The sequence below is a fragment of the Coregonus clupeaformis genome, chromosome 9, assembly GCF_020615455.1.
Source record: "Coregonus clupeaformis isolate EN_2021a chromosome 9, ASM2061545v1, whole genome shotgun sequence".
Classification (NCBI taxonomy): Eukaryota; Metazoa; Chordata; class Actinopteri; order Salmoniformes; family Salmonidae; genus Coregonus; species Coregonus clupeaformis.
Genome location: NC_059200.1, coordinates 4,807,193 through 4,819,876, shown reverse-complemented (window position 1 = coordinate 4,819,876; position 12,684 = coordinate 4,807,193). Strand labels below are relative to the sequence as shown.

General features: G+C 41.0%; 1 protein-coding gene across 4 annotated transcripts in view; it reads right to left on the bottom strand.

Annotated features, from left to right (window-relative positions):
- The window catches only part of LOC121573597 (Down syndrome cell adhesion molecule homolog), a 169,565-nt gene extending 157,786 nt beyond the window's left edge, over positions 1-11,779 (bottom strand). For all 4 annotated transcript variants that reach the window (XM_041885695.2, XM_041885698.2, XM_041885696.2 and 1 more), the window contains exon 1: positions 10,907-11,779. In XM_041885695.2, the coding sequence (XP_041741629.1) occupies positions 10,907-10,949 (43 nt within the window). In that variant the 5' untranslated portion in view covers positions 10,950-11,779. The remainder of the gene's footprint in view (positions 1-10,906) is intronic.
- Between the last annotated feature and the right edge of the window lie 905 nt (positions 11,780-12,684).

The following is a 12,684-nucleotide window of genomic DNA, read 5'->3' as shown; positions in this document are numbered from 1 at the left end:
TGCAGGCCGAAGAACACCATCCCAACCGTGAGGCACGGGGGGTGGCAGCATCATGCTGTGGGGGTGCTTTGCTGCAGGAGGGACTGGTGCACTTCACAAAATAGATGGCCTACAAACCTGACTCAGTTACACCGGCTCTGTCAGGAGGAATGGGCCAAAATTCATCCAACATATTGTGGGAAGCTTGTGGAAGTCTACCCGAAACGTTTGACCCAAATTAAACAATTTAAAGGCAATGCTACCAAATACTAATTGAGTGTATGTAAACTTCTGACCCATTGGGAATGTGATGAAAGAAATAAAGCTGAAATAAATCATTCTCTCTACTATTATTCTGACATTTCACATTCTTAAAATAAAGTGGTGATCCTAACTGACCTAAGACAGGGAGATTTTACTAGGATTAAATGTCAGGAATTGTGAAAAACTGAGTTTAAATGTATTTAGCTTAGGTGTATGTAAACCTCCGACTTCAACTGTACATGCACTGGTCTAATACCAAAACAACAACCAATCATAACCAGTAATACTCCAGTCCTGATTATCTTACAGTAATCAGTGAGGCCACACAGTCAGTCCCATTTCCAAGAAGGGGACGTCTCTATCAAACTGGATTCGATCAGATATGATGATGTCACGGTAGTAGAGAGGTATTCAGAGACACAGTGAAACAATTTAAAGGCAATGGTCAGGGAGATGTTGAAAATGTCAGTGAAGACACTTGCCAGTTGGTGCACATATGCTCTGAGTACATGTCCTCATAATCCATCTGGCCTCGTGGCCTTGTGAAAGTTGACCTGTTTAAAGGTCTTGCTCACATCGGCTAAGGAGAGCACGATCACACAGTCATCCGGAACAGCTGGTGCTCTCCTGCATGCTTCAGTGTTGCTTGCCTCGAAGCGAGCATAAAAGGCATTTAGCCTGTCTGGTAGGCTCACGTCACTGGGCAGCTTGCGGCTGGGTTTCCCTTTATAGTCCATAATAGTTTGCAAGCCCTGCCACATCCGACAAGCGTCAGAGCCGGTGTAGTAGGATTCAATCTTAGTCCTGTATTGACGCTTAGCTTTTTTTATGGTTTATCTGAGGGTATATAGCGGGATAACTTATAAGCATCCAGATTAGTGTCCCTCTCCTTGAAAGCGGCAGCTCTAGCCTTTAGCTTGGTGCGGATGTTGCCTGTAATCCATGGCTTCTGGTTGTGATATGTACGTACGGTCACTGTGGGGACGACGTCGTCAATGCATTTATTGATGAAGCCGGTGACTGAGGTGGTATACTCCTCAGTGCCATTGGATGAATCTCGGAACATATTCCAGTCTGTGCTAGCAAAATAGTCCTGTAGCTTAGCATCCGTGTCATTTGACCAATTCCGTATTGAGCGAGTCACTGGTACTTCCTGGTTTAATTTTTGCTTGTAAGCAGGAATCAGGAGGATAGAATTATGGTCAGATTTGCCAAATGGAGGGCGAGGGAGAGCTTTGTATGCGTTTCTGTGTGTGGAGTAAATGTGGTCTAGAGTTTTTTTCCCTCTGGTTGCACATGTGACATGCTGGTAAAAATTAGGTAAAACGGATTTAAGTTTGCCTGTATTAAAGTCCCCGGCCACTAGGAGCACCGCTTCTTGTTGAGCACTTTCTTGTTTGCTTATGGCCTTATACAGCTCGTTGAGTGCGGTCTTAGTGCCAGAATCGGTTTGTGGTGGTAAATAGACAGCTATGAAAAATATAGATGAAAACTCTCTTGGTAGGTAGTGTGGTCTACATCTTATCATGAGGTACTCTACCTCAGGCGAGCAAAACCTCGAGACTTCCTTAATATTAGACATCCCGCACCAGCTGTTATTGACAGATAGACACACACCACCACCCCTCGCCTTACCGGAGGTCGCTGTTCTGTCTTGCTGATGCATGGAAAACCCAGCCAACTGTATATTATCTGTGTCGTCGTTCAGCCATGACTCGGTGAAACATAAGATATTACAGTTTTTACTGTCCCGTTGGTAGGATAGTTTTCGAATGGAGCTCATCCAGTTTATCTTCCAGTGATTGCACGTCGGCCAATAGAACGGATGGTAGAAGAGGGTTACACACTCGCAGACGAATTCTCACAAGGCACCCGGATCTGCTCCCTCTGTATCTCTGTCTTTTCTTCATGCGAATGACAAGGATTTGGGCCTGGTCCGGGAACAACAGTATATCCTTCGTGTCAGACTCATTAAATAAAAAATATTTGTCCAGGTCGAGGTGAGTAATCACTGTTCTGATATCCAGAAGCTCTTTTCGGTCATAAGAGACAGTAGCAGAAACATTATGTACAAAATAAGTTACAAACAATGCAAAAAAAACACACAAAATAGCACAATTGGTTAGGAGCCTGTAAATCGGTCATGTCGCCTTATAAAAAACATTTATAATTCTTCATCTGACAACATTCGTAATGACATTATTTGGAAAAAAGTTTCCAAAGTAGACTGTAGAGAATGTTTAATGACAACTGTGATTGTGCATCTCTTCCAGTTCAAAGTATGAATCAGAGCTTGTTTTGTTGACATGAGTCTCCCTCAGGGTAAAAGACTGACAGAGTCAGATCAAAAGAAGTCATCACAAACCATCACAAACCCCATCCCAAAAGCTATGAGTATCTGGATACGAAAGTGACTAACAATTCTCTTATAGGACAAGACTCAAAGGACAGTCTGACAAACATGCCTATGATAGGCCAGTCAATATGAGCATGCGTGTCTGATTGGTGCAGAGAGATCAGGTGAGATTAATGCTATAGGTCCTATAGGATATTGGATCCAGCAGGTAGGGATGAACAGGGAGATTAGGTGGAATAGAAGAGGCTGGATGACATAACAGACATCCTTAAGAACATTCACATGGTGTGCAGCACCAAGGCTTCAGCTGGGGGAGTAGATGCAAGCAGCTGACAGATAATCACATTGAGCATTAATTGACCATCAATGGTTAAATGTATCAGGGAGACACATCTCCTTTTCAATTCAAGTTTGGGGTTATGGAAAAAATGTATTGATGGTAAACCTTACAGGTACTGTATAGTAGCTGCCTCTTTTTATATTGTTGTCAATTAAATATGGCGTCCTCAAAACAGGCAGCCACAGAAACAACAAAAAGGTGTACAGGAATAATTTATTAAACATTACAAATATAGTATCTGCATCTTTTTGTTGTTAAAGTAATGAGCAGCCACAGAAACAAAAAGCTATAAACAGTTAGCCATAGTAGCTAGAGGCTGACACTAGAATAGGGCAAATCAAAGTCCTGGGGTTAAAAGGGATTGTGGGTCAGATGACTAGACATCATTGCTTTCCCTCCCGCTCACAGCCATTCTCTGATGCTTCAGGAAACATGCCCTTCTCTCTCTACCCTCCCTCTCCTTTCTACCCCTCCCTCTCCCCCACCCTCTCCACTTGCTTCACAGGCAGGGCTACAACATTTTGAGTAAGCATACTGCAGCAGAGTCCTCTCTAATACGACAGTGGGAGCCTGCTTTCTGTGTGTGTGTGTGTGTGTGTGTGTGTGTGTGTGTGTGTGTGTGTGTGTGTGTGTGTGTGTGTGTGTGTGTGTGTGTGTGTGTGTGTGTGTGTGTGTGTGTGTGTGTGTGTGACCAAGCATTGGAACCTGCCCTTCAAAAATGCAGGTGTCCCGGTCAGAGAACACCTGCATTTGTCCCCAACAGGAGGGGTGGACACTAGGGGACACACAGGACACTGTCCTCATTAGTCAGTGATATTACCAACAGGACCCTATCTCACAACAATATAAATCATTGTGATGGACACTGAGGGTACAGTACACAAGACTGGCAGAAAAATCACTAGGACAATGATGACAGCAATACTGTACTCTACTCACTGCAAAAATAGGCTACACTAATATTTATTTACAATTTCAGGTGTTCTCTGACTGGGACACCTGCATTTTGTATTGGCTTAATGTGATATACATTAAGACAATTTACATTTTTGGTTAACTTATCTGAATAAATGCAATCTAAATAAAAAATAATGTTTCTTTCTATCTGGATGGTGTGTCTCAGTCATTCTCTGGTCATCCCTTCCTTCGTCACGTCTGCTTACGTAGTGAAAGGAGACGTTAGCTCTGCAAAGCCGTGCTACCAAGCAGACATAAACGTATTCAGACCGTTTAGTGCTCAGGATTAATCAAATTATAATTTAATCATCTGATCAAACAGCAATTAGCATAATCACTTCTGGGGAAGGCCTGATAGAGCAGAGACTGAAACAGAATGGACCCGGGGCTAGCAACACTTTAATGAGACATTTGTAGAGAATCTTTGAAAATGTTACACATTTCTGGCTACAGAAATTGTGCTGTTTTTTTATACTAACCAGGGCTTGTCATATGTGCCTCAAACACATCTAATAGTCAGCCGAGCAGCTAACAATCATTGGCTGAATAAGACAAACAGGCACCACTTTACACACTGAAACAATAAAACACACTGATCTTGTGTGTTGCTTAGTTTTAATTGGATTTATTTAAATTTGCTAATTTAATGCGTTATACTCATAAGATAAAAAAATTAATAAAAAATGTGTCCTGTGACTGTCCCTCCTTTACAAACGTTTTTATATAGCTCTTTTGTTAGAAGCATTTCTATTGACTGAAGACAATTGAAACATTTGACAAAAATCATCCAAACTGGCCACACAGCCTTTTTGCTTTTTCCATAATATTGGTGCAATAAGACAAAAATGTATAACATTGTCTTTAATGAGCTGCATTGTATTGTAATATATTGTATTCATGTTACCAACTCTAATGTTATTCACCTACATTAAAATAAGAGTGTGTTCTGTGTAGATGCATAAGCCACCTCACCTGCCTCCCAACTCAGGAGATCAATCAATTTTGCACGGCGGGATACCTGTCCATTGTGTTATAAATGAGCCTGACCTGGTGTGAGCATGTGTGTGTGCAGAAAACCCCAAAGCCTGAGTCTTTCTGTAGAGGTCATTTGGACTCCTTCCATTACCCCTGTGACAGCCTTTAAAAACATTCTCCCAAAAATAGCTTTGCAGTGTGTGTGTATGTGCACCACATTACATACAGAAACCCACCAGGCAGGAACCGCTTCGCCTGGCAACCCCTGTGTCCAGATCTGGCAACCCGGGCACAGCCCTTATCTCAGGAAGGACTGTTGGCATTGTTGTTCTAATGCTTGTTCAAAATAGCAGATAAGTCTATAGTATAGTGCAAGAGGGCAAGAGTGAGCATGTGAGAACAAATCATGACTTTAGCCGGAAACTTTATATGTCAACTGATGCTCATGCTGCTCAAGATGGATTATGGATATATGAATTAAATGTCCAAGGCCAAGTCTACAGTATACTGTAGGCTATGTGTGTGTGTTGGCTTCAGCACCAGTTCCTTTTTGACCTGACATGGTACATAACATACCCTCTAAAGTCGAAATAACTCATCCTGTGATATTGTAGCTGAAGGGGTATGCTGTATCTCAAAGGTAAAATAGGGCCTATGAACAAGGCAATCATTCCCTTTCGCTAGATAAAATCTCATACAACATTGACAAACTGTTAGTTCTGAGAAATACAAGCTGCACGGTACAACAGTCAAATGTAGGACACTTGTCTTGTGAATATACAGTAGGGCCCACAGTATCTACACTTGTAGGCTAGCTGTGCCACATTTAGATCAGCTCCTGCCTTCCTGAAGGGTCAGGGCATTAGCCTACTGCCCCACTTTAACATGGAAACACTAGCATGCCATCTAAGTGGAAAACAAACGACGTAGGCTATCTACTAACTACTGTTGTTTTATTCATTCACAGATATAAAACACCACCTACCTGGAAGAACCTGTGTGTGTGTGCATGTGGGAACTTGCCCTTGTGTAATAGTTAACTTCCTTACAGTGTTTCAGATACCAGTGTGTAACACATGCTGACTCATTCTCTCTCTCTCTCTCTATCGCTCTCTATGCTTAGTTGCACACCATCATCTCCTTAAGCATTCTGGCCTGGGTTAAATAAAACAGTTGACATTTCAATGTGCACACATTACCATATGGTTCAGTCTGTTCTGGATGTAACAGCCAACTCCAAGCTCAGGGATATGTTAGGAGATGTCATGACATCCATCTTGCACAATGTTTAAGATATTGCAAATACTTGCCATATGCAGATTTTTATGGGAAGAATGTATTTTGTAAGGCTTTATTTTATAGTGCTGTTGGTATTTATCTATTAGGTCATTTTTAGATAAAATGTTTTGCTGTTGTAGGAGTATTATCAAATTTCACTTTACATTTGTGCATGTGTGTTTGTTGCTGTGGCTCTGTCATACAGGCTTGGTTATATGTGAACTGACAGATATATACCAAAGGACACCAACAGCCAGTTTCCCACTGGCCTGAACATGACCTCCAAACAATGTTGTCTTCTGTTTTTACTAGTTAAATAAAAATGATAATACAATAATAACTGTTTATTTACAAACTGTTCACTGTCTTTCATAAGGTGACATTTAGAAAAGAGAGAAGACCCCAAATCAAATCTATGAGTTGCACAGATGGCGGTTGGAGTGCAGGTTTGTTGATCTTTGATATTTGAAACAATGACTAGAAAGAAATACAGTAACTTGATATAATTTTTTTAAATCTGTACAGTGGGATTCAACACAATTAGGATCTGTGTGGGGATATGTGTGTAGATATTCCTGCATTTTGTGATAAATTACATCCATCATTGGCACGTACACTGAGTGTACGTGGGGGGGGGCCAAAAGCGTTCCACAGGGATGCTGGCCCATGTTGACTCCAATGCTTCCCACAAATGTGTAAAGTTGGTTGGATGTCCTTTGGGTGGTGGACCATTCTTGATACACACAGGAAACTGTTGAGCGTGAAAAACTCAGCAGCGTTGCAGTTCTTGACACAAACCAGTGTGCCTGGCACCTACTACCATACCCCATTTAAAGGCACTTAAATATTTTGGTTTGCTCATTCACCCTCTGAATGGCACACATACACATTCCATGTCTCAATTGTCTCAAGGCTTAAAAATCCTTCTTTAACCTGTCTCCACCCCTTCATCTACACTGATTGAAGTGCATTTAACAAGTGACATCAAAAAGGTATAATAGCTTTCACCTGGATTCACCTGGTCAGTGTATGTCATGGAAAGAGCAGGTGTTCTTAATGTTTTGTATAATCACTGTACATTCTAAATATAATTGCCATTTTCTTCCACTCACTTGCCCCCATTTACAATGACAAAAACACAGCACCCAATTACTAAGTCAAGATGTCTGCTATGATCACACCAAACCTTGGTCTCTCTGTGGAGATCTCCCAGACGGGTTGATTCAAATCTCTGTGGTCATGACAGCTTTATCAAGGTTAATCCTGTAGCCTGGTTCCCTGGGCTATTCCTGTTCTAAACGAGCAGTCTAACTGATAGTGACAGCTATTCAGATGCCAGGCCTAGGATAGCTTTAATCTTCTAAATAGGAATCCTCTTGTAGGCCAGCATAGATTAAGGTATTTTCCACATTGGAAGTCTTACTACTGAATGTGTGTTTGAATAAGAGGAAAGACACAATTTGGTTCTGTTCTGATGACAAAACACTACTGTCTGTCTGAAAGGTGGTAGGGTGAATCCACACTGAGATGGTTCATGTTTGGATTAGCTGAGGTAGGGGACAAATATCCCCCCCTCCCTCGCCGCCCCCCCACACAAACACACACACACACACACACAGTGATACTGAGTGCCAATTGAGGAGCATTGTTGTATATTTGCACTGCTTATTAGTGTCCAATTGAGCATGTGTCATATTTGCCCCCTGGCATTGCTGAGCAAAAACAACATTATGCCATTTCCCCAGTCTGTCTCTCCATGGATAGATATGTTGTTCCCATTACATTTAATACTGATGCAACAGCACTGGAAAAGTGTCATTGACATCAACACTACAATGCTTTTTACTCGTTGCAACTGTGAATTGTTTATGATTGCAAATTGTATCCACAGACAAGATGAGTTTGCACCTCAGTCTTGAAAATGGAAAGCAGCAAATATATGCAACAGAAAGAGCCCTATAGATTCTCCAGATTTACATTGTCAAATGTCAGGCTGTAGCTAAAAAAAGAAAACATGATATAACAACTTGTTAATAAATTGCTCCATACCTTTGCATAACTCAAATACTATAAATACACAATCTAATACAAGATCTAAACCAAACAAATAGACATAGACAAAAAACCAAACTATTACTGATTGCGGTAGCCAGTCCTGGAAAAATAACAGAAACCTGGGAATAATGTATCAGAATGACGGACAACTTCCACCAGAATAACATCTTTAAAACATGCAATAATAACCTTCACATCTCCTCTCTCTATCTACAATAATATCATAGAGCTGCAGGAGTGACAGGTCTAATCTGTGGGGAAGCACTTCCGGGGTCACCTGCACAGAGTGTGGCCTTGCTCAGACCCAGCCCACACTGCGCCAACACTCATTATCCACGTTTCCATAGAGACCACCTCAGGAGCATGTGCTGCTAGACCAAAACCCTAAAAGCCGTTATTTCTGGAATCCAATCTCTATCACTCTCCGGCTCTCTCTCTCTCTGCCCAGAAGAGCTAGGCTACACATTGTGCTATTCTAGTATAGGATAGTGCTGGTGATGTGGATGCTGGTTGGACATTCCAAAAAATACAAATCAGGAAGAAATAGAGCAATATGCAAAGTAGCCTGATATCATAAGCAACACTGCAGTATAAGACATTTTCAATCTATGACCTATCAGTCATATCTATTATTTATTGATTTAAAAAATCGTAATTTTGAAAGAAAGAAGCATATAAATTGAAATAATATTGTATTGTATATTATTGTATGCAACTTCTGCCCAAAAAACAATCATTTCAACAACCTCATTGACAAGGTGACTCTTACATAAACTTAATCTATCAACAAAACACAGAGCATCAACATCAGCCATAGACGCTGCATGCATCATATCCACAGTGGTGTTTTCATTCAAAGTTTCCATGCTGAACGCTTCAGGAGCAGCCATTTTACAACGCCGAAGCCTGCATGGTCAAAACACACCATGTGAAGCTGTTCAAAAGCTAAGAGAGAGATAGTGCTCTCAGCTCACACAAGGGTTTATTGTAGCACATAATGGATTGATATTAGAAATGGACATCATACTATGGAACAGGTGCTCTCTCTAGAACCAGTCAGTCCCGCCTCAGTTGTGTTAAAATGCATTTGTATACGTCCCTCACTGCCTCACTGTATTTTCTGTGGCAAACCACTACCTCATTCAGCCCTTCAGCATTGCCACAAAATGGTTTTCTTGTCATCTTTGGTTGACGCATCTCTCTCCCCTCAGTTTACATGCATCTGTCCACTTTTCATTTTAACCCCCACTCCATCCATCCATCTTTAAAAATATCCTCTAAATGTCCCAATTTGTCTCTGGATTCTTTCTACCCCCCTCCCACCCCCCACCCCCACAAACACCCCCAACCCCTTGTCCTCCTCAACCTCCTTCTCCCCCCACCCCCACCCCACTCTCTCTCACACACACCCTTCTTGAATTCGCTAAGCGTTCAGGCAGCCGAAACCAAAAGCACATTTGCCTCTTATCAAATCCATATTTTGTAGGAATTACAGGCCAATCACCTTTGCATTGTGTAACACAAAAGGAGTGTGTTAAACTGTTTCAGGGGGAACACAGGGAAAAGGGGCGATAAGGGGCTTGCCTCAACATTTTTTTTTTATCCTGATGCCTCCATGTTTGTACTTCTAATATGGTGGGTGTAATGCCATAAAAAAAGACAGCATAAAACCGAGTTTTTCAGTATTATCTCACAGGATACCTTCTGATTTTATAGAAATAAAGATGCACAGATTAATTCAGTTAATCAATGGAATATTTTACTAAATTGTATTCTTATATAAAACATTAATTGGCCTATTACATTTCCCATAGCAAATAAGCATGTTTTTTCCCCAATGAAAACCCTATAAAAAAATCTATATACCCTATGTGCCTAGGGGAAATCATTGCATTTTATTGTCACAATTAAGTGGCACACTATTTAAGTGTAATTCACATGTGATAATGCTTTTATGAATGAATATATAGAATTAGTAATTGTATTGATGTAAATATGCAAATGAGCTACGATAATTACTAATTGGAAATGATTAAAATAAAACAAATTCTGATATTACTTTAAACATGAAGTTACCCTTCCCCAAAAACAAATTTCATCAAAATATACAATCTCACTCAATATAATTAGATACAAATATGGGCATGAAGTACAATTAGACGAAATTGAAATAAGGTTACTTATTATTGAAGTGTAACCTGCAAAATGTATCAAAATGATACCAGCATTTAGTTCATATTTTCATATCAAGCCATCGCCATATACTGTAGCCTATGCACTGTTACACTATTCTAGAAATGTCTTACTTTTACACTATTCTAGAAATGTCTTACTATAAAATATTACGTTAATCGCCCCAAAGAACAAAGTAGAGTCTAGTTTTTATTCAGTGTTTTTAAATCAGTGTTTTCATATAGTATCAAACTATAGGTATTAGGTAGCCAAATTAACCGGGATGTGACTGGCAGGCTCAGCTCAGCCAGCACTGCTGCTGCTGCCCAATCCAACCGCTCTCCAATTGGGCTCTCAGGACATAGCAACAACTATTGACTATATCATTTTACCACAAAATAAATAATATTATTCTGCAAATAATCAAGATAGGCTATATCTGGTAAGTTTTGCTCAGAGGTAAATTAATATTAAATTAACATTTCCAGAGCATGTCTTTAATGAAGTTCGTTTTAAATAGCACAACTCACCATTCAAGATGCACTGGAAAAAGATGATAGCCAATATCCACATGCCCCGCTCCGTTCAATATCCAAGCTATGCTTTTTCTTTTTTTCACTCCACACACTTTCTTCCTTGGGTTTTCTTTATATTTCTTCAATGTGCCAATTGCAATGGACGACGGTCTGTACAAATCAGTCTCTCTCTCTCTCTCTCTCTCTCTCTCTCTCTCTCTCTCTCTCTCTCTCTCTCTCTCTCTCTCTCTCTCTCTCTCTCTCTCTCTCTCTCTCTCTCTCCCGCTCTCTTCGCGTTGGGAAGAGGAGGTATGAGCTTCTGGTGATTGTCTTATAGTAAGAGCTGAGTTCCAACTGTACGTCTCTCTTGAAGTGGCCACGCCGTGCCTTAGTGCAGCCTTCCCCGCGTCTGGGCGCGATGCTCTGCGGGGTACATGTGGGTCTCGCCTCCTTGAGCTCCGGTCCAGGTGAGTGCTTCTGAGTCAGAGCGGAGACTGGAGTCTGAAGACGCATACGACACGAGGAGGGACAAGCGCAATATGCACAGGTGGAATTCCCAAATGGAAAATCCAAAGAAAATAAAGAATTAAGTTAAAACAATTCGAATTAGTCTACAAATGAAAGAAAACACTATGAATAAATAAAGAGACAAAAAAGTTTCCAGTGAAAATAATGCATAAAGTTGGAACTGATAAAAAATTAGGTATGCATTTTTAAGCAGGAAGCAATAGTTAGCTGTACTGAAAACTCATTCCCTTTTCACCGCCTCTCTCCATCCAGCAAGCAACAAGCACACGCATCTTCCCGCAGCCGTTCAAATCACACTGGGTTCTGCGCTAACCTTCCCTGGCTCAGAGCGTTATGGATTAACTCTCGCCTCCTCCTCCGCGGCCGCTTTTCTTCTTCATTGCCTTAAAGGTGCAGCAGTTCGCCACTCCGTCCCTTGAGCTGAGCGCTAGATTGCATGCAGGGCTCGCCTCCATTCCTTATGAGAGAGATGATACCAAGGTGTCCATCATGGATAAATAAGGACATTATTATTGCCTACATTAAAATAATCAAGTGATAATTAGCCCAATGATTGTTGTATATGCTATCGGCTAGGATATGGGGTGATGAGAAAGGGCGTGACACACACCTGGCTAGACTGACATTTAGAAAAAAAATCGAAATTATTTTAATTGGAGGACATCAAATCATGTCCTTTAATGTGTTTTCTGTAAAATGTATGTGCCCAGCGGGAGTGTTAGGATTCAGCCAGCCTTTGACTGCATTCATTAATTGACCTTGACAAATATGAGCAGAGGCCTCCGTTGCAGCAGGGGCATCGACAGCGGCCATGTCAAGAACCCCGTGCATCTGACCGACTAGGGAGACCATACATAAGATTGGAAATGTATTCATTTGCCGATAGCTATGATACTACACACTCAAAATGGTCGGTGAAGGGATGGATAAGAATAGCCTCTTGTTAATGTTGTGGAAGTAGGCTACCATAGCCTACTCACCTCAGACTCTCTCTTACCAGCAAAACAAAACGTTTTCTTCTGTCATGTGCTACACATCTTCCCGTGGTTTCCCTCATGTCACGTGAAAATGAGGTTTGTGAAAATGTCCTTTCAAGGCTGTGGTGTTGAAAGAAAAATAGCCATGTGAATGTAATTTCCTATAACTGAAGGGCATCTTTTGATTTGTCAAGATAATCAAACAGAAATTAAAATAGATTCAGCTTAATATACAGTGCCTTCAGAAAGTATTCAGGCCCATTGACTTTTTCCACATTTTGTTACATT